Here is a 25,810-nt window from a genome sequence, read left to right as displayed (position 1 = left end):
TATGGGTGGGTGTGGTTGATCACCTGCTACTAGTGATGATAATGATCACTCTCATCTCTATAAAGATTGGATTGTTGATATATATTTCATTAAATTTTGTCAAATACGAGACCCAAATTACTTGTGTCAAGTCTCTTATGCAAGTATCTGCAATCTCTAACCATGTCGAAGTTCATTAATCAACCTAATTTGACCAAATTCATACATCATACAAATGGAAAAAGGGAAATATATTTTTTTGATAACAATTGATAAACAACCTCTTGACATTTCTATGGAAAATTTGACATTCTTATCAAGAAAATTGTTGCCCTATGCACCTTTCCAAATCTTATCTTCAAATCCAATGGCCAACTCTATCAAGCAAAGAATGCATCTTGCTTCAACTTTACCCAATTTCTTTCTTTTCTTACCATTTTTTCAATCTCACCAACAATATGCGAAACAAATATCTCACTTTTTTTGTAGGGAAAGATTCAAATATCTCTTCATTACAATTATCGTCTGAAATTGTAATGGGGGATTCAAACTAAAATTTGTAATTACGGTTTGAATTAGGCTGAATTTAACGTCTTTTTGTTAAGAATTATATTAATAATAATTTGATAAAATGTGTTGGCAAATTGATTCGTCAATAGGATTATTTCAATAATTTTGTAAAAATTATATGCAACTCTTTATATTTTTAGTTTGGTCCGTAGAGTTAAAAAAAAATATTCCGTGTTAATCAATTTCTATTCTTGTTTGAAATAAAAGAAAAAAGCTGACTTTTTTTAGATTGTTGTTTGAATTATGTTTTTATCTGTTTATAAAATATTAGCCAGTTGATCTTAAATTAAGTCATGTGTCATTGTTTTGTCTATTCTGTACTAAATTAAATAAAACGGCCTTTTGAAGAATTTTCAGAGAATAGACAGCAAAATGACATAAATAAAATACTTCTGAAATGGACACATCGTTGGTCTTCATGAATTAGAAGTATTAAAAATTTCAATGATTTTGTCCGCTGGATTAAATTACGATTAAGGAAGAAGTAGTTTATGAAATTTGACGGTGTATCTATTTTAATATCTAAAAATATTAATAAAGTAGTCAATTATGACATAATTCAATTGATAAATCACCAATTATCTTCTTCAAAGTCGAAGGTTTAAGATTCCACTCCACAAATATATTTGTCTCACTCATTTCATCAACTTTTTTTTTTATCTATTTGCTCTTATTTTATTTAGTTAATCTATTATCTTGTGTGATGTCTTACCACATTATCATTAATTAATTTAATTAACATGTCATATTAACATTTTAGAAACATGGTATTGACAAGATTTATTACTAAAAAGAAAAATAAAGGTTCCAAAACATATTGAGATTTAGATTAAAATAGGTAGTTCATAGAAAAAATTGATAGATCTATCAATGTTAAAAATGTAAGGCTAACATACAAAATGGTCACTACTAATCTTTTGAGTTTGTGGTCACTAATATTTTAGAATTCTAAATTTTATGATTAATATGTTAAAATTTTTCAATGGAGTTCCTCCAAAATAAAACTATTAAAGTTGGTCAACAGAGAGTTAATATATAATTAAATTATTAATTTACTATATAGGTAGATGAACGCATCTGTTAATTGACATATAATATTAATAAAATTCATTTCTACTAAGAAGTTACCTACAAGTTGATATGTTAACAAGATAATAATTTAATTACATCTACTTTTTATTAGTAAGATTAAAATGATATAACCAACTCAGATTAAGGTACGTGTATCTAACCATTAGGTTAAGAGTTGAATTCTCACTCCCATATTGTACTAAACAAAAATTAAAATTGAAAATTGAAAAAAAAAAACTAAAAGCAAAATTGAGAAAAACTTGAATAAAAATACAAAAATAGAATATCTTCATTCAAATTGAAACATTTGAAAGCGAAGGTACCGTCGGCGCATTCTAGAATTGCTTCACAAGTAACTTTTGGACGCCGGTTTCCGGTAATTTTCCACTACGTGTCACTCTCTCATTTGTCGATATAATTTCAGTGTTCTGTCGCTTTGATTTATCTCTTCCGTTTCAAGTTTCATTCCCTCTTCTCTTCTTTTCACACCGCACTCTCTCTCTCTCTCTCTTCCTCCGCCGCAGCGCCGCCGCAGTACGAGCGATAAAAAGGGAAAAATGGGGTCGATCCCCGATCCCGGCGAGTTGAGCGAGTTGACTCACCCGAGTTTCGACGAGTTCCAAAGGCAGACTTCTCTGATGACGAGCTGTACCTTGCTCTGGAAGGAGCTCTCCGACCACTTCACTAATCTGGAGCAGGATCTCCTCAAGAAATCGGAGGCGCTCAGGCATAAAATTCAAACCCTAGATCATCAGACTAAGGAGTCTCTTGACGAGCTGGAGAAGCGCGAGGGTAGTATCCAGGGCAGTGTTCAGATCGCGCTCGGTAAGGTCGAGAAAAGTATGGAGGCTGCGCTTAAAGCTCTTGAAAAGGACGCCGATGAGAATGGTGAAGTCGATGATGGCGATGGATTGTTATTGAAGCTGAAATCGTTCTGTTTGGAAATGGATTCTGGTGGATTTTGGAGGTTTGTTACTGGTAAGAAGAAGGAACTGGAGACATTGAGGGCTAAAATGCACCTGGCGTTAGCGGAATGCATCGATCCGCCGAGATTCGTGCTGGAGGCCATCTCGGAGGTCTTTCCACTGGATAAGAGAGTAGAAAGAAGTGATGGAGGGAACGATTTGGGGTGGGCTTGTGTTTTGGTGCTTGAATCGCTGATTCCAGTTGTTGTAGACCCAGTGATCGGGAAGTCGAGGATTTTGGTGACGCCTAGCATGAAAGAGCGCGCCAAGGAGATCGCTGAAACTTGGAAGGCGAGCTTGGAAGAGCGAGGTGGTATTGAGAATGTTAGGACGCCAGACGTGCACACCTTTTTGCAGCACTTGGTTACTTTCGGGATTGTGAAGAGAGAAGATGTTGATTTGTATAGGAAGCTTGTTGTTGGTTCGGCCTGGCGGAAGCAGATGCCCAAGCTGGCGGTGTCACTTGGCCTCGGGGATATAATGCCTGGTATAATTCCCTGAATTTCCCTTTCGTTTTTATTTCTGATCTTGAGTTTGTTTTAGAAGCATGACTTGGTAGCATATCAATTTTTTCTAAACACTCCATGAATTTGAGGCTGAGTTGTTATGATATAATGCCTGGTATAATACCCTCATCTGAAATGGGTTGTTATGTTCTTCTATTTTTAAAGATCCAAACATGGAACTATATGGAAGGGATGATTCGTGAAACCTCATTTAATTATATTTAAGAGAAGGATTACGTTGGTAGCATATCAATGTTTTCAAAACACTCCATGAATTTGAGGCTGAGTTGTTTTTTATAGAATTAATTTGATGTTAGCACTTAGCCGAGTGGTCTCTTACCAGTTACCACAAAGTGGTTGAACATGTGGGTTGGGAGTTTAATAAACAGGGACATATTGAATTAGCGATTACATATCGGATTAGGTCTCTTACCAGTTACCGCAGTAAGTGTTAGTTTTATTTTAGATAAATTATGATGCCTTTACTAGAAATATTTTGAAATTGATAGATAAACGGGTTTGGTTTATTGCATAGCTTACCAAATGAAATGGTTTTGACCTGAGATAATTCTGTGGGTTTACATCTGTATGCATGCGGCTATGTGTCCTCCTATATGTTGCAATGTGATGTGGATTCATGCGTGATTTGTGATTAAATGGCAGATAACAACTTATTTTTTGATGAATCAATTTTGTTCTACTAGGTGGTTGGAAGGGCGTTACTCTCTTCTGGCCATATGTATACCTTGGATAGCCTTGTTGTTAGCTTGGTTATGATATAAATTCCCCCCATCTCATTTTGACTGTAAATCATTTTCCTGATTTATTATTATTATTAAAACTATTACGGAAGCCTTGTTGCTTGATGGTTGGTTTGGGTAGCCTTGTTGTTAGCCTCGTTGATGTGTTGTCTTCTGGGCCATAAGTATTGGATATCCTTGTTGTTAGCTTGGTCATACTATAACTTTCCCCTATCTTATTTTATTTCTAAATTGCTTCCTTGGTTATTGTTAATATCAATATATCATGGAAGTTATAACTGTAATGGGAGAGCTGCAGATGAAATTTTTTATGCTTCTAAGCTGCTATCATGTGTAGATATGATTGAAGAATTAATCAGCCGGGGACAGCAGCTTGATGCTGTGCATTTTACATATGAAGTTGGTCTTGCGGATAAGTTCCCCCCTGTTCCACTGCTGAAAGCTTATCTGAAGGATGCAAAGAAAGCTGCAGCTGCTATTTCTGAGGACCCAAATAATGCTGGCAGAGCAATGGTATATTTTATCTTATTTTGTAACTTCTCTTTTCTACTAATTCAAATCAGTTACCGCATTCATGTTTATATCTTTCACGTGGTGAGGAGGGATCATCAATGGGCGTCCTTCAGATGATTATATAAATGCAGTTTACCATTCATTTGTTATGCATTCATGTCTTTTAGTGTGATAGTTTTTCATTTTGTATACCTCTGTCATCTGTTTGTAGGTAGTAGAAATTATGTTATAGTTATAGGCTATCTATGTGTGTTTGATTGGTCCAAAACTAACTGGTCCTCAGTTCCAGGTTCTTTGTATGATTTGATCTCTTCAACGAATTCTGTACATATTATGAAAGCAGAAGTGATTGGTATATTTTCTTCTTGTTTGTTGCAGCACCTTGCTGCACGGAAAGAGCAATCTGCACTCCGTGCTGTCATCAAGTGCATTGAAGAATACAAGCTTCAGGAGGAGTTCCCTCCAGAAAACCTTAAGAAACGCCTTGAACAACTGGAAAAGGTTAAGGTAGAGAAGAGAAAGCCAGCTGCAGTCCCTGCCAACAAACGAACACGGGCAAACAATGGCGGTCCTATGCCACCTGCCAAGGCTGGTCGTCTGACAAATGCATATGTATCTTCATACCCTGCAGCTCCCGCATTTGTCAGGTCTCCTTCACACTCTCAATACCCTGCTGGCATCCCACCTTACCATTCCCCACCGTCCATGTATGGCAGCAGAAGCCCACCTGCAAATCCTTACACTTACTCACCTGAAGCGGCTCCTCCTCTACATGCTGGATCTTTCCCTTCACCTCCAATGTCCTATCCTGCATACGGTGGCTACGGCAGTGCAATGCCCCCGGCATATCAACCAGCTTACTACCGATAAACATGACTGATCTCTGAAGATGGTAACTGCTGATTCGATGACTTCGATCCTGTTATTTACTTTCCCAATGGTTTGTCTGTAATACCTAACCATTAAACAGTAGCGATGTATGTGTGTTAATTGTGACTTGTTATGCTTCTTGCTTTTCATGCTGAGAAGCCAAAAACTCCTCTAATGTTGATCAAACTTTAGCTGTAGGGGTTGATCGTGTAAAGTAATTAGGATGACCACGACACAACATTATTAAGTAGATCCTAATGTCATTTGGTCTTTAGTTGTAGAAAGGCTTCTGTCCTATTGCTTCTATTCATCTCTTAGTCTCTTACTCGATCATGCCTATCCTTCAAAACAAATGCCATCTGTGTTTGAGGAGATGGCTCTTTTGCTTTACAGATTATTTGGTTTTTCATTGTCTTTTGAATCTGAATTGGATCTTAGAGATCAGATGTTGAAGCAGGCTGGCATCAAGTGAAGCCTTTGCCACCCTATTTAATCAGCTTGTTTTTCTTTTATAGTTTGATCATAGTTATCCTTTGATTCTACCCATTATAATATTTTTTTTAGTACACGTGGGGTTGGAGATTTAAACCCACGATCTTTTGGTTTGAGATAATGTTTTAACCAGTTGATGATAACAAGGGAAAAGTTTTAAGACGAGTTGTTTGTGGAAAAGTTTTCCACAAAAATAAATATTCCTAGAAAGACAATGCCACCATATAGTCTATACTGTATTCAAACAAATAAAACCATCATATTACAGGGACAACTTGACCAATAAATATGAGTTGGCTTAAAGAACCCTATCAATTATTCGACGCCCCCACCACATTTGTCTTTGCTAAAAGAAAAACAACCGATCCAACAAGCATATATATATTATATAGTGAAGATTATAAGATAACGGAAGAGGTGGACATGTAAGAGAACTATGCCATGAATTCAAATTCTCGATAAAGATTGGAACTTTGTTCAAAGAATGTTAGGTGAAGAGATAAACATGTTGAGGGTATGTCGTCAACTTGAGCATAATTTGCTAGTTAAACATATATTTTCGACATAAAAGTCATAAGTTCGAATCTTCACTCACACATATTGTATTAAAAAAGAAAATATATATCGAAAGTATGTCTCGTAAGTAGTTGAGATTATGAGTGCAAAAATATATTTACAATTTAGTAAAAAGTGCTAGTTTTTATAAATTATTTTTATATTTGTTTCTCATCCTCAAAAGTATTTTGAGTGCTTTTTTTTTTTCTAGTTTAGCATTTGGGCTAAAAGCCCTTTCTCTCCAAGCATTTTTAAATTGATACCATTAGTTTTTTTTTTTTTTTCAAAATTTGATTTGCATCTCATTGGTCTCTTTTAACATTTAAATTCATTCTGTTTTAGTTCTTAATCTTTAATAATTTTAGTTATATCAATCATTATTCTGCTTTTAATATTCGTCCCACATGGTACTTGATACTTATTTCCGTCAATCTATATAATTTTAGTGCATGCCCATTTCACTGTGTTATTACACATGTTTGACAATAAATAATGAAAATGATTAAAATAGACATTTTAAAAATTCAGTAAAATGAAATTAATGAATTGACAAATTGAAATGAAATTATTTAGGTAGCGCCAGTGCATGCCCCTTTCAACATGTTAATGCACATCTTTGAAGTTTCGTCTCTCATTAACAATAAAATAATGAAAATGATTAAAATAACTTTTAATTTTTATTAAATGAAAATAGGCACCGAGTAAAATGAAATAAATGGAGAAATGAAATTTCACATGGAAGATTATTAGGATGAGGCCCAATATGATCTTTGCTTTGGCCCAGTGGAGGTTGTCCTTATTATGCTTGCAGACAAGAATTGGTTCGCGAAGGTCAAGCCTGCACATTTAAACTAAATATTTGTTGTCCTTTTTTTTTTAGAAATAAATATTTGTTGTCTTTATAAACTATTGGATGTCATTTTTTATATAATCCAAAAAATCAAATCAATTACAGATTTTTAATATTATTGGATTGATGATTGAGTGGGCCATGACTATTTATCTTTGATTTAAATAATGTATTTATTTCGAGATCTATACTTTCAAAACGTTTATTTTAATTCTTGTATTTTCAATTTTTGTTCATTTTAGTCATTATAATTTTAAAAAGTTCATTTTGATCATTGTATTTTTAATTTTTATTCATTTTAGTCCTTGTACTTTCAACATATCTATTTTGATGTTCCTAAAAATGAAAATAGAGAGACGAAAAAATATTTACTTTTTCAAAGTACGTGGACTAAAATAGATGTTCAAGAATTACAAAGACAAAAATGAACAAAAGGAAAAAATATAATGACTAAAATAGCATTTAAACATTATCTTATTTACCAACATTACCAAATATATTTGAATATTAAGGTGTTTATGATATCGAGTGAAACAATTTGAGCCAACTCGATTGGATGCTATTAACACGCCTAAAGTGTTTGCAGTCCTCCAAAATGGGCGAGGTACAATCATTTCCGAAATTTCTACTCTAATATAGACATTGAGTACCACCATTTATTTTTAATATAACACTACACGAAATTGTATATTTGAATTCAAGACCTTTTAATCATAAATACATATCTTTAACCTAAAGTTGAAAAGGTATATAAAATAGATTCATTTTGTGATGTTAAAATAGATAAATATTGAGATTTAAATCTGGCCCACAAGAACCAAACTAAAAAACATGTTGGGTGAGAGTTGGAAACTGGAATTATTTATTTGTTTTTTTTTTTTTTTTATTGTTAGAGGAGTGGGGTCAAAATTGGAAAGTTGAACTGAGAGGATGAGACAGAAGTTGCAGAGGGTGCTTAGAAGTTAGGCTTTTGAATTTTAAAAATATAAAGTGGGTTCTGTTTTTTGGCTGCAGAAACTGAAGAGATTCAGAAATGGCCGTATCTGGTTTTGGATGCACAATTGAAATTGCTTTGGAGTTTGGAATTCAATAATTTCAATGAAACCAAACATTTCTCAATCAGTTTTGAAGTGATTGACATGATCTATCTCTGTAATTTAATTAATCTCACAAATCCATACACTCTCTCCTCAAAATTACATAATTTGGGTTGTGCTCTCATCTCATGAAAATTTTACATCTTGGGTTTTATTTATATCCTAGTTAAGTTACAAGTTTGATCCCGAACGTATAACGATCGTCAGGTTGAAAAGGAGTAGAACGGTGTAGCTCAATACATAAACAAGCAGAAGTTTGCTTTGAAGTAGCCATGATTGAATAGTGAATTAATTGATCACTCTTGTGTTAAAATGCATGATCAGGGATAAGCAATAATCTCTGTGAATGTTCGAATTAGCTTACGCACACTTTGACTAATCTCACATGCATAGGCGATAAAGAGAGAAGCATTTACTCAAACAGTGATGAACGAAGCTTATCTAAATTCCTCAACTTCTAAATCTGTCTAGATCTTTTTGGTAGGCCAAACTTTAAAAATTTTGAATTAGTGTATGAAGTTTTAATAAGTTAGAAAATTTGTTATATTGGAAATAAATTTTAAAGTTTAAAAATTGAAAAATTTATTAATTGCAACTTAAAATTTAAGTGACCTATTAAATTATGACTTATTTGGATAACAATTAAATAATAATAAGAAAAAAAAACTTAGCCTCTTAAAGTTAAGTTTAAAGAAGAAGAATGAAAAAATTAAAATTAAAAAAAAATAATGAGTTATCAAATATTTAATGGTATTAAGTACGAACTTCCTCATTAACTTCAAGAATGTCCTTTTTTTTTTCAAATAATGATAAAGTTACAATGTTGTCTTTTTTAAGAAGTGGCTTGAGTGAATATAGAGCATCACTAGACGGGAAGACCACGTCACAAATTACCTTAAAGAAGTGACCCACATTCCAAAAGACTTTTGGCGGAACTTTGTTTTTGCATTTCTCTTTCTTAGTTGTGAAATATTTAATGACAGTGAAGACAAGATTGTTCATTACTGTTAAGAAGTTAAATATTTTCCTTTTAAAAATTTACATCACTTGATTCCAATACACACAACAACAATTAATTCATTTTCGCAATTAATTATGTGTTGTCTCTATAAGTAATTTATAGCCTATTTGAGATCACATTGGTCAAAAAGAGAATAATAGATTAAAGCCTATGCAAGAGCTTAGGTTCGTACATCAGTTGGGTAAAAAAAAAGAATAATAATTGAGATGGAGACTTAATTTATCTGACCTACATTATATTACCTTAATTAACTAACATGTTATATTTTATTTACCATATAAAGAGACAATTACTCACTATGCCTTTACTATAAACGTAAATTCCCTTAGATAATTATACAAAAGATTTATCATTTAAGAATTAATTATTATTGGTTGTGTTTTGCCCTACCTCACGTGTATGCTTGCTGTCTGTCACTTAAAACAATGACAACTCAGACGCAAATAAATGTCACCCCTCCTTGTATTTTTCATCCACTTCTTCAATCTACCATAATATATGTATGGCGAAAAAACGAGTCGCTCTTTTACCGCTCGTAAATAAATATCGTTGAACTCAAAAACTTAAATCAATAGGTAATTTGTATAAATTATAGTTATAATAAAAACACACTATACAACCTATAGGGATGGTGATTTTTGAAGAATTTGTATATGTTGTTCAAGACGATGAGAAGGGTGGGGAAATAGCAAGAACCGAATGCCGAAAGCAGGAAAAAACATCTCATAATGTATTTAACAATAAAATTGATTATGGTGCGCTTCTGTGGAAGTATCTACTCGTTGTGAAAATCTCATGTGTCTAAAAGCAGCTTTTACATTTAAAAAGAAAAATCTGTATATATTATTCAAGTCTATAAGAAGGTGTGGAGATAGCAAGAACTAAAGTAGAAAAAAACATCTCATAATGTATTCAACAATAAAATTGATTAGGTTGCACTCTTGTGGAAGTATCTACTCGTTTATGAAAATCTCAGGTGTCAAAATGTGGCTTTCATATTTAAAAAGAAAATGACGAGTTAATCATATCCGAAACGTATAAAATGTAGCAAATATCGTAAAAGTAGATTACGATCATTTGATAGAAAATACATGCCTTAACCACTCAAAAAACATGCTGTCAGAGTAAACCTTTCGAAGCTATCACAATGGCCCTCTAACAAATAGTTAGATGTAGATTCGAAAATATTCATGCCCCTCGTACCTTTCTATATGAGGCCTTTCGGATGAAACCAACAACAAGGCTGTGAATGTTATGTCCAAAGCGAACAATATGAAGTACGAGAGCATCATTGTATCCTTATAGTGTAAAATTGTGAGCCATATTTAAGATGGAGCGGGGGAATTAGCGAGTAAGGAGAGGAGGAGGTCGGAGAAGGCAGTGATAATGAATTTATGAGTGTGGTTTGGATTCAAGCGGAGATAGCAAGAGAGCAGCTCCTCCAAATACTCCCAATCGCTTCTCACATTCTCCATTTCCCGAGCTTCTATCATCTCCTCCATCGATCGCCGGAAGTCCGCGTACGGGTCCACCGAATATTTCCCCATTTTCACGGCCGAGGACGACGGCGGCGGGGGCGGCGACGACGACTCTAATATGGAGTTGGACCGCCCCGGGGACGAGAAGAAGAAGCGGCGCGATGCGAGCACGCCGGCCAAGTCGGAGGAGGAGATGGAATCGTCGGAGGAAGAGAAGCAGTCGCCGTCGCCGTCGCCGTCGGAATTGGAATTGGCGGGAGCGGCGGCGGTGGCGGCGGCCGTCGGTAGGCACTTGCGTTTGGAGAAGAAGTTTAGAAAGAGATTAGACATTTTTTGAAGGGGACATCGTTGAGGCCACACACATACATTTAAATAATGCTCTCTCCGTGTGCGCTTATTTTCTAGTCTTCAGTCTTTTAAAATTTAGTAAATTTCGCTTATTTTCTAGATTTCAATCTTTTAAATTTTAGTAAATTTATTATAAAATATTTTTGGTTTCAAAAAACGTTACCAAAGTTCTGGTTGTTAAAATAATTTAGTTTTTAGTTAATCTTTAAAGTTTGAGTTTGATTCTAATCTATTCTGAATTATGTTTGAATTGAATTGAGCTTGAGTCAGATTTTTAATCTATAAGTTTGAGTTTGATTTCATGATTCCTAATTTAAGAAATGATGATGATTTATAACTTAACCTAAGGACCAATTAAAAAATTAAATTAAGAGATTGAAGGATGGTAAACAGAGCGAAAAATCGAAGCTAGGTTCGAATTGAGCGATTATATTCTTACAATTTTGTTCAATACTTAAAAACCATATCATGCCAGTTAATTTCACTTGTTCTATGTTGTTTTTAAATTTCACAATTTTTTTTTTTATAATCAAGCTCCAATTAATTATTGTACAATTGGACATATTTTATTAAACGAAAATGATTAATCTAATTTAAATATTTTGCGATCCACAAATTATGAGGAGCTGTTCCATTATTTTCAAATTCAAACACCGAACATATCTTTTATACAAGTTCACAAGTACCATGCAGACCTAAATTAGATAATTCTTTATAATATTTTCCATTAAGACAATTGTCCATGAAATCTGATTACATCCTTAACAATTCCATTTTTTTAAATAAGAGGAACAATTTAAGCCTTTTCTTCATTGTTTTCTTATAGAGAATTTATATCCATAGGTCAATAAGTCAATTCTTCTGATATGGAGCAATTACATTATGAACTAAATGAAAGCACTTCAAAGAATATTTACTCCATAAGTTTGTATATCCAAAATTAAACAAGGCTGCCTAGTAAAACAAGGCTGCCAAGTATAGGTCGAAAGTTCAAACCCCAAACCCCTAATTACCGCTCCTCTTGGGGTAGTCGAAAGTTCAAACCACAATATCCTTCGTGGTACTTACTACTTCCTCACTAAACACATACAACACAAAATCTAACATTCATACATCTATGGCAAACTCAAAAGAAAAGAAAAAAAATCTGATGTAGGGCTTTAACAATTTGGAGGGGTCCATTATTTTATGTTTGCTGTGTTATTTAATATTTGGAACTTTCAACAAGAGGGATGATAGTACAGGAAGTGACAGCAGAAGGTCATCAACATGAGAGAAGCCACATGTGTTTTTACCATTACTGTGTCATACAAAAAGGTTCCTACAATGCATTGAGACCCAAATTTAGATGCCTGTGGCTACCGATACTGACGTTTCCTAAGGACCGCAGTGGGAAGAGAATCTATTTGGTATTGCTTTTACTCAACCAAAACTTGCCCAGATTTAATCAAATAAGGAAATGACAACACAAGAAACAGGAGATCCCTAAATTTGATGTGGGTTAGTCATGCTTAATTTAATGTTGAATTGGGTTAAAGGGAAAAAGAGCGTACTGTTGGATTGTGATTGAAAAATGAAGTAGCTTTCATCTTTTGAATGAACCTGAGCCTGCGCCAGCTGCTGCAGCTTTCGTATGGCAGCAGCCCTCCACGGGTGCAGAGCCAGCCAGCCAGCCCATTTCCTCTTCGCCACTTATTCTATTTTTCAATAAAATTCAGTACACTCAGACGAAACTTGGACCGTCCATTGTTATGTTCTACGCTACGCTTGCATGTGAATCTTGGCCAATTCCATACGTCTTATTCATCTGTTCATTTATTGAGCAACATCGGATCTTTATTGAAATGAGTTGATGCCATCTTTTTTTGTGAAGTCTATCACTGCAAAGAAATAAAAACACAAACAAACAAACTTAAACGTATTATACAAACGAAACAACCCCTCACCACTCTTCTCACGCTCGCTATGGCGCATTATTAACGGTCTCATTGAGCCTGGCGGCTTCTGTCATGGACTCCGCCACCCCACCAGGGTGGGCCGCCAGCCTGGCATTGTTCCTTAGCTCTGCACACATCACCCCTTCCGCGTCCTGCTTCGTCACCACTTTGTCCGCTGGCAGCCTCGTCGTCGCATCCTGCAATGTCGTGCCCCATCAATTAGTTTAATGGTAATTCAACATGCTATCCGAGCTTCTTGTTACTTGCAGGATGTAAGACTAATTTCCAAGCCCTTCAGTGAATAAATGACTAAAAATAAGCTATTGGATTCAATGATATAGTTAAACAAATTGCACATGTGAGTCAAACACTGGTTGCTCTGGGGTTTGTTAGTTCATACGCACCATTAGGATGTCGCTCAGTTTAATCTTATCTTCATCCTTGCTAACCCCAGCGTTGAAAGAAGCCGCGGACTGAGCGCTGGCCGCAAGCCCACCCGGTATTACGACGTTGCTTCCTGTTGCTCTGACCTCTGCTGCTTGAATGGCTGCAGCATCGCTCTGGTCGACTGGTTTGTCACCTGCAGTGTGAGCGGTCGCTTCTAGAGTTTGTCCTATGGTGACCGCGTTCTGCATTACTGTGACTGCTCCAATAAAGGGTGTAGGCTCCACAAACTGCCCAACGATCTGCACCCAGAAAGAAACATATGCAAAACAGAGTACGTTTGAGATTCTATCGACGTAAAATACATATTTTCAAGATTTCATTTTTTGACTAAGATACCATAAGAAAAATTTAATTAAGAATCTAGAAAAGGGTACCTGTCCGGCAACTGTTTCGGTGATGATGCGACTTCCCGGAACATCGGTTTCTTTGACGGCAACTCCTTGGTCTCTGGCAGCGTCACTGACATCTTCATGGCCGACGAGGCCGGAGCGCTCGTTCCGGGTGGCGGCAGACTGCATGGCGGCGGCGGGGCCGCCTTTCTGGGTGTGACCGAACACCATGGTTTCGGCGGTCTGCATCATGTCAGCGTCCACCGGTGGTATGGCCTTGGAGGCAAGGTCTCCAGAGACGTTGAAAACGTCGCCATACTTGATAGGTTCTGGCTGTTGGCCGCGGCGTGGCTGTTCTTGGCTCATTTGCTCTTCCTGAAGTAAAGGATCCTGAAAGAATCTGAGCAGGAGGGAATATTGCAGGTCGAGGAGTGGATTTAAACGGTCGTGGCTGGAAGGGAAGGCTAATGACACGTTGGTTCGACCAGACACGTGTTAAGCTCTGTTGACTATGTGATACAGGTTTCATTAGTAGTGACAACCAGCTGTTGAGTGCCATTATGTATCAGCATACTACTGCGACAGATGGCAGCCTGTAAGTAATGTTCTTTCAGCCAACCGGAGACGCCATTGAAGCTGAAGCTCTGGATTTTTTGCATCAATTACTTACTAGCTTCTTTCAAGCAATATTTTACTTTGAGTTGCTCAAACCCACCCTCCTCTCACTGAGGCTTTGTATAAATGTTCTTGCTCAATACTTCAGAACCCATTTAAGTATTTGGAAAATTTGAACTATTCACATCGCCTTTCAATTTGCTGACAAAATTGTTTCGACATCCCCACCATTTGACTGAACTTTACTTTGTACTCACCTCCAAGATCACCATTCATTCATCACCCAAAAATCTATTCCTACCTACCCATTTTCCTGTAGTGAGAATTCTAGTGATATCATTCCAACACAATTCCAAATGGTTTCGGCAAACATCCATTATCATGACACAGGCGTCCAATATAGCCTTCGTTGAGAAATAGAACCACATGATTTGATTTTTTGTCAATTTTCATGATTCGAATTCCTTATAATCCCATTTACCAACACAACACAAGTGAATCCATTCCAACAAACATTTTAAATAACAAAGGGGGAGGGGTAATACGAACAGATTTAGTAATAAACTGTATGGTCATGCACGTCGATTATAAGTCGAACAAGATTCTACTGTAGACCCTTTCTAAGCCCCTTATCAAGACTACGTTCGACTACAATATTTAAGCTATATCATACTCTTCTTCCCGACTTGCAACCTCCAGTCCATTACCTGCATAGAGATGGATTGATTACCAATTGATTGAATATCAGAACGGTTAACATTCAACTATACAAGTCTACTCATTAGTCAGCAACCAGACTCCATAAAAACAAAATTTCTATATCAGGCATGTTGGAACAACAGAGCAAATAATCAAAAGATAAAGTTGATAACAGAGAAGAGTCGGGTAAAAGAAAAAGTTACGTTAATCATAATTATACACACACACAAAAGGGGGGAAAATTGGTTTGGCAGAAACTTACCATCCGGATCAAAGAAGAAGATTTGCTTAACCTTCCCATTTGGTAGGGTCTTCTCAAAAGTCTGGATTCCCTTTTCCTGCAGAAAATTCAAAATTAGTCTAGATATTCGATATATTTGTAAAAGGCAAGCACAAACATTTTATAAACTGTGAGAAAATATTTCCAGAGAACTATTTCTACATACGATTCAAATATACTCTTGAAACTTCAATATTTTGTAAACATACAGTATAATACTGACAAAACCTCAATGATCTTTTTCAAGGAAGATTTCTGAGAGCCGTAATTATTACTTACTCACTGAGTTCAAGTCTTAGTCAAGATTGAATTAAAATTCCTCCCAAATAATAAATTATAGAGCCGGACAATCAGAAACCAATTCTACAGGTAAATCCTAGAGTTCATTTCGAAATCCTAAACCTTTTTTTTTCGCTTAGCATAAACAAATCCTAACGTATGATTAAGTATATGAATAGCGCATAAATCTCGAGTGCTTTTTCCAAATCACTATGATGAGAAAAGCAAAATCAAAAGGATAATTTATAAATTTACCTTTAGAGCATGAACGAGGGAGTCAAAGTTGGAACTGGAGACAGAGAAGCAGATGTGGTGACCTCGGGGGAGGTGGCTAGGGTCGGCAACGGGTGACGCGGCGCTCCATGGACCTTCGGGAAGCTTGGATTTAGGGTCTCTCTCGATGAGGTGGAGTTGAAAGGCAGAGGGAAGATTTAGCCATACAACCTTGAATTCTCCGAATTTTGGACTCTCAATTTCCTCGAATCCAAACATCTGCACCACCAAATTACAACCGCCATGAACAATACTGCTGTCAATAAAGAACGTAAAGTTCGAAGATAGAATTTCTATACCTCTTTGTAGAATTCAGAGAGGCGAAGGACATCCGAAGATTCTCTGGCTATATGGCCGAGAGACGCTGATTTCGCCACCGGAGCTGCCATTTTCTTCTTGAATCAGAACTGAACTGAACTCGATTCTTCTCGAAGATCCTTATATTTTGTTTGCAGAACTCGTCGACAATACGGAGACGGCGTCGTATACTACGTTTATCCGATTATTGCGAATTCGTAGATATTTTTAATTATTTTAAATTTAATTATCTAAGCATATTTATTCATCTCTGGATTTAACAATATAGTTAATTCAAAGAATTAAGACACCTAATACTTCGATTTTCACCCTAATTGTTGCACCCAACAATGAAAAACCGATTTGAAATTTAAAACTTTGTTTAATCCAACAAATTTTCCCTGCATAATTTGAAAATTACTTCTCATTATGATGATTGATCGATTGTTTTATTCTTGTTTTACCTAAGGTTCTCATTAATACTTCTAATTTAATAAAATTATGTCACATAATAAAAAGTTAGTCAAAATGTTTGCTTTTTCTATTTCATTAATATGTGAATATTGTTACATTAGGGAGAATACTATAAAGTTTAGTTTAAGACCAAAGTAAGTTTGGTAGGCTTCTTTTTACGTGTATTGATTATCTAAAAGTGAGATTATGATAAAATTCTCAAGTTTCATATGTTTTATATATTTTCCAAGAGTTGAAGGTTTCATGATTTAGTGTTTGGTGATGAATTGAAACGTTATAATACTGCCAACTTCAAATAAAAACAAGGTTCCCTCGATCCTTTTCGTGCCGAGATTGTATGGTAAAAGGTCAGTGAAACATAAGGGTACTTTTTTGTTAGTACATCAAGCGGTGGTGGAGGTTTCGAACTCATAATGTGACGTTCGAGTAGAGAGGAGGGATATATGAAAGAATCGATACTACGTCTAAATGAGAGAGATCCTGAGACCATAGAAGATGGTTAAGAAAACTTAAAAAAAATGATAGTTACTACCTGTACCAATAAAGTGCACCTTCCTTTTCGATGCCTCAATCGTAAGAACTCTAAAATTAAGCGTGCTTAAGTAGCTCAGGACTAAACGGTGGTGCAGCCGAGTCATTACTTTTGTGTTGACCTGGTTAATCAACTAGGTCAGGTGACCTAATTGATTAACTAAGAGCATTCCAAAAAGATTTGTTTTGATTTGTTTTCGCTCTTCTAAGTAGCTCATATTAAAGATAGTGGCCCAGCCAACTCGCAGTGGATTAAGGAGAATGTCAGTCAATTAGGTGCCGAATCTGAATTTCGAATCCTGACTTGGGCGCATTACTATTACATCTTCTATTTTGAATCTATATTTACATGGTTCTATTTCTAAATTTTATCCAAAAGTTTCATACCAAACGAAGATGTTATGGATTTTTCTTCCTTGGTTGGTTGGACCAGATGCAGAGTTGATGTCCAGAGACAGATTCATAGAAGAGAGTGGAAGAATGAGTCATTGGCCATCAATTAACACAAGGGAACTGATGCTTGAGAATCTCAATTAGAACATATGCACTGCTTTCATCCGTACTTTTGAATGCCTTTTATGTGCAATAATGGAAAAGCAACAGCAAAACCCAAACAGTTTCAAGCCATGAAAAACAAATCAGAACTCATCTCAATCAAATGAAATAAAGAAAAAAGTTGCTCTTCAAGTTCTTTGAAAATCAACCTATATTGATTAATTCAGCTAAGAGGGAGAAAATCAGGGCAGTTAATCAGATCTTATTAAAATTGCTCAACAATGGAGATTGCAACAGAGAAACGATTTAATTCACTGTACAAGCACCAAATGACCTCCTCTGAAACCCCCACTCTTATCCCCCCACGCACCTTTTTCTCCGGCGTTCTCCGTCTTCGGAACCGTCACGATCAGCTTCCCTCCGGCGAACTTGGCGGTTGCAAGCTCCGGCCGAGTCGTCTCCGGCAGTCGAAATCTCCACGCGTCGATCTCCGATTCATCCAACCACAATTCCAGAGGCCTAATTTGTCTGACCACAACCTTGATAACCCCAGGATGAATTTGAACCGTATGTGCCCTAAATTCTTGGCTAATTCCCTCGGTTTCCGCTACGAATCGGAAGCAATTCCTGTTTTCGGAAATCGAAACATCGGCATCGGACCGAAACGGGAGCTCCAGAACCCGGCTGAAGACGTGGGGCAAACGCTGGAGTTTCTTAGGGCTTAAACCTAGAAACGCTTGAGCACGAAAGCGCGAGTTGCGGCCATTTGGATTGTATTGAACAGTAATGTTTTGGCTGTTTGGCACTGGATGGACCTTCTTCATGGCGTCGATTCTTCTTCTTCTTCTTCTTCTTCTGCTTTTCTCTCGTCAATGAGTGCGATGAACTGAGATAAATGGCGAAATCTGTGGTTCTGTGGTGAAGTAAGGAACATCGATTTCAGAAAGGAATCAAAATTTCGATCGGATAGTTGATGTTTGGAAGAAAAGGAAGATTCACGAAGGAATTGAGATTATTGGATTCGCGGCTTCCGCTCTCTTTATCGGGAGAAACTAAACACAAAATCGAAACCAAAACCAAAACGGAAACGGAAACCTTTTTCTAAATTATGAAATTGAAAATTGAATTGAAGCATACAAAAGAATCGAGGAAATACAAGAACGTGTTCTTCAAGGAGAGTCCTAAAGGTAGATTTCTTTTTGCAGAGAATGTTTGCGAGAAGAGAAAAACAAGACCGAAGATTGCAGGGAACAAGCAAAATTGGGTATAATTTGTCTTTTTTTTTCTTCTCCGTTTTAAAAAAATAGCTTCTATTATATTTTCTCTTTTTTCCAAATTAATTCAAGCAAATTTTTAAGTTAATTGTCACGTGAAATTGAATGTTTAGTATTTGAAACTATAAAAAGATAAAAGAGTATTTTCTTGCAAGATTTAAATAGCCAAAAGCAAACATAATTGACATATATCTCGGAGAGATTTTAAATTCGATCCTTCGGAACCGGTATGATATTGTCGACATATTAATCTTATGAAATTTTTTATAAGTTTTTTCTATAATATCTTTTAAACTGAATAATTGATGTTAAAAAAAATTTATAATTTTTTTTAAATTTAGAAACCTACATCGTATTATTTGAATCAAACTTCACGATAAAGTATATTACAGTATTTATTCAAAAAAAAATTGAAAAAGGTGCCTCGGTTCAATTATTTAAATTAATATTTTGGGCTTGAATTATATTTATACTACAAAATTATTTTTATATAATAAGAAATGGATTATCCAACTCATCGAAAGTTTTTTTCAACAAATATATCCTTTTTTTAGAATCCTTACAAAAAAGAAATACACTATATGTGTGAAAATAGTTCTCTCTGCAATAGTATTCAAATGTAAGGAACAACTACTGTTTCCATTATTATAAGTTTTGGAAAATATTGACTCATTTCTCTCTCGTTTAAGTACTTTTTAGTTCGATCAGTCTATAGTAACTATCTAGTTTATGTTGGATTTGTAAAAAAGTACAAATAAAGTCTCACATTAGCTAAAGAAAATCAAAGTGATCTATGGTATAAGAGAACAATTATCTCAATTGATATGAGTCATTTTAGATGAAATCAAAAGTAAAATTGTGAGGATACCGTGTTCTTTAACGGTTGACTTAAACAAAAGTCAAATATATATTTATTTGTAGAATTTCTATTTGGATGAGAAGTTAGCTTAGATTTTTTAAATTGAGTAGGATAAAGTAGAAATTTAATTTATTGTTAATAGGTTATCCACCGGCAAAAGTTATATCTTTAAAATATCATATTACAGTTCATTGTTAATTGTGTTGTTTAATAATTCAACTTGAGTTGAAGATAAAATTGAAGATCTTTAAAATATTAGATAAGGAATTGGAAAAAAAAAATGGTGCCCATGAATTAGCACGATTTCCTCTGACTTTCTTTTTCGAAGAAAGGAGTAAAAAGGAACCTGACGAGCAAGTCAATCAACACAAAAGTTGTCTTTCCGATATATATGTCAGATATCAATACTCTATCTCAGATAAACAAACCGTAAAATATTCGATACCAGCAACCGAGAACAATGAGAATGTTTAGCCAAAATATCATGGACCACTTGGGAGTTAACCTCACCCAACGAATTTCTACACCTCGAACTCCAAGCTAACTGCAGGCTTGAGAAAACAATCCACAATTTAGCTAGGATCGAAGTTGACTGATCAAGATTTTGCATGAAGGCTTTCATATACTTGGATATCTTCTCCACCTTATGTCACATTTCATTTTTTCATTATTAAAATTTATTTTTATTAAAAACAAAAGAATTGGAAAAAAAAAAAACTATGATTAAATACCTATTTTGTATATATAAAAGTCATAGTAGAGGTGTGAGTTTGAATCCCCACTTTTACCAATATTAAAAAAAAATTATTGTATTAATTTGTTTTTTGAATTTAATCTTTTATTTTTATTTAAAAGTGAGAAAAAAAATTCAATATAACATTTACTAAAAAAGAAAAAAATGTGAGATTGTTGGTGATTGAACTTAGGATTACTAGGAACAAGAGCTTTTTATTTTTATTTTAAGAATAAAAAAAAGACAACATACAAACGACCCAAAACGAAGAATTTTTTAAGCATTATTTTTTTTAATAAATTTGGTTGGAAGTTAGAATACTTTTTAAATTAATAATATTTGAAAAAAAAATATCCACAAATATAGAGGGTAGGAATATGAATCTCCAACTCAAAGAGAAGAGTTTCTATACCATTATCCCCTCAATTATGTTCACATTAGTCTATTATTTAAAATTTTATAATTTTTAAACAAGTTTTTAACATTTTTCAATTAAGGTTTAAATTAAAATTAGTTATGATAAAGCTTACACAATATCTTTCACATGCCTCTTCTAAAATTCTTAAAGAAAGTAGCATGGATTTTAACTTTTCTCTTTATAATTTTTTTCAATAAATTTGTGAACTTATTTTATTATGTCAAGATCAAAGTATATTTTTAATCTTTTAACTTAAAACTATTAAGAGAATAAATATTTGTCTACTCCAAAAAAAAAATTCAATGAACTGAAAGAAAGACTGCCCATAATTTTTGTTATCAAGATATCCTTTTTTTATTATTGTTTCGAGGAATTTTTTAGAAATCCATGACCATATCGCAAACGTTTAAATTTAGAAAAATACGAGTTGGGTGGTAGTTGGATTCACACAAATGAGATATTTTGGGTAAAACAAAAATCAAAATCGTGAGAGTTATATTTAAAGCGGACAATATCATACCATTGTCGAAATGTAGAGAGTCATTTGTCTCTCAAATAGTTAATAGCAACAATTTAAATATTATTAGACTAACTACCTATAAGCTTACAATGAAAGGTATTGGAAAGTCGGTAATCTACCATAAAAATACTTTTATTTAATCAATGATCGAAATATATAGCTTAATCAGTTGGAAAAAAAAAGATAAAAAGGAAAAAAAAATCTTATGATATAGTATAGTGGTCCAAATTAAAAAAAGAAAAAAAGAAAAAAGAGTAAGATCTACTTTTTTAAATGCATTAGAAATTTAGAATTAGACCACAAAAACAAATTCAATAGAAACGTTCTATTTTCGTCATTTCAACTGACTTCTGAGATATTTATTCAAATAAGAAATAGTTTTTCTGTGGTATGAATGGGCCTATTATTGGTACTTCATACTAAAGAGCCCAACGCGGCTGGCCCAAAGTTTAGCCCAATACGTAATGACTTGACATTCCCAAAAATTACAAGTACTTTCCCAAAAATTACGTTTTGTCTTTTTTTTTTTTCTTTTGAAGAAATTATATTTTGTTTTTTGTTTCTTAAAGAATTCTAAATAAAATTTCATAAGTTGTAAAATACTTGGAATCTATCTAATGTATTTGATGTTGGTAATAATCCTGACGAATGTAATAAATGTAATTTCATAATTATTAACAGTAATTTGAACTTTTTTTCGAATATATATGTAATTAACAATTTGAGATATAATTAAATTGAACGATTTTAAACACCTATTAATTTAAAATATTTGAAAATTTATACTATACCTATTAATTAGGATCATCAATTTTAATACGATTGATATTATTCGATGCATTGACTATTTTATCTTTGTGTTATTTTGTAAATTTTTTCTTAAATTGTTATACATTCAATTTCAAATGTCCTTATTGTATATGGCACCCTCAAAAGATATGCACCTTGTTGAAGGTGACTTAAATTGTGTCCCATCCACACAGTTTTGATATATTGTACTATGGTTTAACAAAAAAATCATTAATGGGACAATATTGCTACTAGATTTATAATATCTTGAATTCTACGTAATTTTGGATCCAAAAAATTATTTAGTTATTTATGTGGCTTCAAATGAAAATGATTAAAATAAATATAACTAAATTTATTTATTTGAATGTTGACTAGAAACAAAAAGTTTAATAATATAGACATTTAATTTTAATTTATCAATTAAAATTTAACCTATGATGAGATTAAATAAGTAGATTAAATAAGTAATTTATTCTAAAGTCACGAAGTTCAAATCATTCTCAATGGAATTATATAAAATTTTTCAAAATAAATAAAAGTGATTCGAAGTTTTACTTAAATTTATGTTGAAGTTGTAGTTTTTCTTAAAATTATTTCTTTATAGGTTTATAGAATGCAGACTTGTATTATGATGATACTTTTTACTTGGGGTTAACATAGTCTAAACGATAGGCAAACGGTTTGGTATGTAAGTAAAAAAGAAGGTAATTTTGTGAGGGAAAAGTTTTAGAGTTTGATATTTATTTTTGCATATTTTCTAGAGAGAGATAGAGATAAAAATTTAAAAAAAAAAAGGAAAAGAAAATAAAGTGAATCCAATGATTCAATTTAATTTAAATACTCTACTTCTTCCTTCCCAATCAACCCAATTTTGTATTAAAAAAAAAAAACCAGTTTTGATAATGTTTTGACTTTAATGGAAGCACAATCAATCTTTCTTAAATCTCACTTAAACCAAGAAATTATTACAAAACAATACTTAATTCATCACTTCATTGAAAAAATAATAATAATAATAATAAACCCAATTCTTCTTTATCCACAATATTAATGTCATATACACAATTAAATCATTGAAATTTATTCCAATTTTTTCTTCTCTAAAAGAAACAGAAGAAAAGTAAACTCATATTCATTTATATAATTAAAAGAGCAAAGAACAAAAATCGGAGTTATATTATTTTTTGTTTGTCATGCATGGGGAGAGGAGGAGCTTGTTTTGGCGAGAATTTTCTCATCCATTTTTCCTAGAAAATTAAATCTTTCACTTTCCGGGAAAAAGGAAATTACATGAGAGAGAGAGAGAGAGATAGAGAGGCATATATATATATATATATATATATTATAATTAACCATTAATTAATGGATAAAAAAACTAAAAGGAATTAGAAAAAGACGACATGTCGCGGACCTGGGAAGTGGAGGAGGAGGAGGAGGACGACAAGTCGGTGGAGCGCCTCCTGAGCATTTGCCTGATGCCGTCGGCGACTTTAACGGCGGGGTTAGACTTGGAGTACTTACGGCAGAAGAGCATGTGGGCGTTAACGGCGTCTTGGATTCCGATACCGATCCCTCCGGCTCCGGCGGCGGAGGGTGACCGGAAAATCTCGTCGCGGACGGCCTCGGAGCAGAGGCCGCAGAGCCAGTGGGCGGCGAAATTGGCCTTCACTTGGGAGATGTAATTTTGGGTGCACTCTTCTTTTAAGCCGCAGCACTCGCAGTTCACCACTTCAATAATCTCCATATTTTTCCTTTCCCCCTTTTTCTCTCTCTCTTTTTTTTTTCTTTTCTTTTTTTACTTTGCCTTCTTCTTCTTCTTCTATAATCTGATATATAGAAACAACAATCTCAAGGTCAAGCCTAAACAAAAACCATATCAAAACTTTTTGGATTTTACTGCAAATAATAATAATGGGATAAAGTGGCCTGTATCCTTCTTTTTACTATCTATCCTATTTCTATTCCTAATCCTATAACTTTTTTCTTTTCTTATATTATGTTTTGTGACAAGTTGAGAAGAGGAGGATGGAAAGAGAGAAAAGAAATAAGATATTTTTGTTTGAAAAAAAAAAGAATTAACAACGGTACAATTATTAATAGTGATTAGCAGCAAAGAATAATTTTGCTCAAACGAGTTTGTTTGGGGTGAAAATTGTACTACCATATGGAAGACATTTGAAGATCTTTCCTTTGGTGGCCGACCTGAAGATATTCCCTTTAGTGGTCGATCTGAAGTGATCGACTTGAAGAACTCCCCTAAGGATCGACTTCATCATGGCCTTCCTTGGTGGTCGATCTGAAGAGCTCCCTGACGGTCAACCTCATCATTGTCTTGTCTAGTGGCCGACCTGAGGCCTTCCTTGAAGGTCGACATGAACGTCTTCCCTAAAGATCATTCAAAGGAGCAACGACCTTCCATACTTAGCCAACTCCTGGCCAACCTTGGTCCCGACATGCTCAACCGCTAGTCGGATTCCTTGTCAGATACCTCAATCTATAAATAAGACACTTCACTCTTCAGTCAGGAATGATATTCTAGCTTGATCTCCATATTAAGGTTGGACACAAAACTGACCTGAGCGTTAAGCATCGGAGTGTTTGTTCCCTTGTGCAGGTCTTTCCTCGCCAAGTGGTCTTTCAGCTCATTCCTGACACTTCAGCTCATTCTAGTCGGTCGACCTTAACCTCTTGAGCTAGTCATTCCTTCCCAAGGATATCCAACTCTTCCTGCGGTCATACCTGGAGCAGGTCGAGCTCTTCTGCGTGGCCGACATTGACTAGGTTATACCTTGTTACATTTTTTGCATAAACAAAATTGATAATGAAAGGAGAAGTCTAGGTCTATTATAAAACTTTTGTTTCCCAATTAGTTTTGATATGAAACTCCAATCAAGATGGGTGAATCCAATAGAGGCACGATCTTGGAGGCATGGTAAAGATCTCACATTGAAAAAGATAAGCGATTATTTTAACAAGGATACCTTCCCATCTTTTTCTTTTGACTTTATACATGACGTGAAGAGAATAAGACAGAACGTCATAGGGCTAAACTTGCGATGAAATATAATCCAAGATCCTTTAGGTCTGACTCAAAGATTGCCCTCAACAATTTAGAGATATGGAGGATCAAACCTCTGATGTCGAAAGAGGGAGAATATGTCAATTAAAACTCAAAAGCCTGTTGCTTATTCTCTATTTAATCCAAAAAGAAATTTGGATGTGAGAGAGAGAGAGGGAGGGTTAAAAGGAAGTAGGGAAATGTGCCATAATTTCCTCCATGTTCGAAGGGACATGGGGCAGTGGAAAATGAAACAAAGGTGGCCCTTTCCATCATCCATTAATATTTGATGGTTGGTCCCATTAAAATCCAAAAACCAAATATGTGGAACTAAAACACTCCACTTTACACCTTTCAATTTCTAAATTCTCCAATAATTCATCCTCCAAATTCAATCACGAAATTTAAAATTTAAAAGTACGCA

The 25,810-nt window shown here is 34.5% G+C and overlaps 5 protein-coding genes across 7 annotated transcripts; 1 reads left to right on the top strand and 4 right to left on the bottom strand.

Moving 5' to 3' along the window:
• Positions 1-2,083: 2,083 nt before the first annotated feature.
• Positions 2,084-5,539, top strand: LOC111009707 (FRIGIDA-like protein 4a). The gene is made up of 3 exons (XM_022282893.2): positions 2,084-3,072; positions 4,190-4,365; positions 4,744-5,539. Exons 1-3 carry the CDS (start codon positions 2,178-2,180, stop codon positions 5,233-5,235), a joined length of 1,563 nt encoding a protein of 520 aa, XP_022138585.1. The 5' UTR covers positions 2,084-2,177; the 3' UTR covers positions 5,236-5,539.
• Positions 5,540-12,346: 6,807 nt separating this feature from the next.
• Positions 12,347-14,665, bottom strand: LOC111009658 (late embryogenesis abundant protein D-34). Of its 3 annotated transcripts, none has more exons than XR_015792206.1 (4): positions 13,835-14,665; positions 13,418-13,699; positions 12,630-13,210; positions 12,347-12,397 (listed from the first exon to the last, which is right to left on the bottom strand). XR_015792206.1 is itself a non-coding variant. In XM_022282809.2 (4 exons), exons 1-3 carry the CDS (start codon positions 14,153-14,155, stop codon positions 13,040-13,042), a joined length of 774 nt encoding a protein of 257 aa, XP_022138501.1. In that variant the 5' UTR covers positions 14,156-14,665; the 3' UTR covers positions 12,347-12,883; positions 13,023-13,039. The 3 variants fall into 3 exon arrangements, 2 of the variants coding, with proteins under 2 accessions (XP_022138501.1, XP_022138500.1); XM_022282809.2 differs by having other exon boundaries at positions 12,347-12,883; positions 13,023-13,210; XM_022282808.2 differs by having other exon boundaries at positions 12,347-13,210.
• A 234-nt stretch (positions 14,666-14,899) lies between these two features.
• On the bottom strand, positions 14,900-16,406 carry LOC111009659 (Lactoylglutathione lyase / glyoxalase I family protein). Its single transcript, XM_022282810.2, has 4 exons — positions 16,235-16,406; positions 15,918-16,154; positions 15,366-15,441; positions 14,900-15,111 (listed from the first exon to the last, which is right to left on the bottom strand). Exons 1-4 carry the CDS (start codon positions 16,322-16,324, stop codon positions 15,062-15,064), a joined length of 453 nt encoding a protein of 150 aa, XP_022138502.1. The 5' UTR covers positions 16,325-16,406; the 3' UTR covers positions 14,900-15,061.
• A 1,559-nt stretch (positions 16,407-17,965) lies between these two features.
• Positions 17,966-19,019, bottom strand: LOC111009769 (uncharacterized). The gene has a single exon (XM_022282973.2). The coding sequence runs from the start codon at positions 18,554-18,556 to the stop codon at positions 18,044-18,046; it is 513 nt and encodes a 170-aa protein (XP_022138665.1). The 5' UTR covers positions 18,557-19,019; the 3' UTR covers positions 17,966-18,043.
• A 4,621-nt stretch (positions 19,020-23,640) lies between these two features.
• On the bottom strand, positions 23,641-24,250 carry LOC111009738 (uncharacterized). Its single transcript, XM_022282930.2, has one exon. The coding sequence runs from the start codon at positions 24,070-24,072 to the stop codon at positions 23,704-23,706; it is 369 nt and encodes a 122-aa protein (XP_022138622.2). The 5' UTR covers positions 24,073-24,250; the 3' UTR covers positions 23,641-23,703.
• Between the last annotated feature and the right edge of the window lie 1,560 nt (positions 24,251-25,810).

This window comes from Momordica charantia (genome assembly GCF_013281855.1).
Source record: "Momordica charantia cultivar OHB3-1 chromosome 7 unlocalized genomic scaffold, Mcharantia_2.0 BLBB01000007.1, whole genome shotgun sequence".
NCBI lineage: Eukaryota > Viridiplantae > Streptophyta > Magnoliopsida > Cucurbitales > Cucurbitaceae > Momordica > Momordica charantia.
Note: the sequence above shows the minus strand (reverse complement) of the source record. Positions and strands in the feature narration are given on the sequence as shown.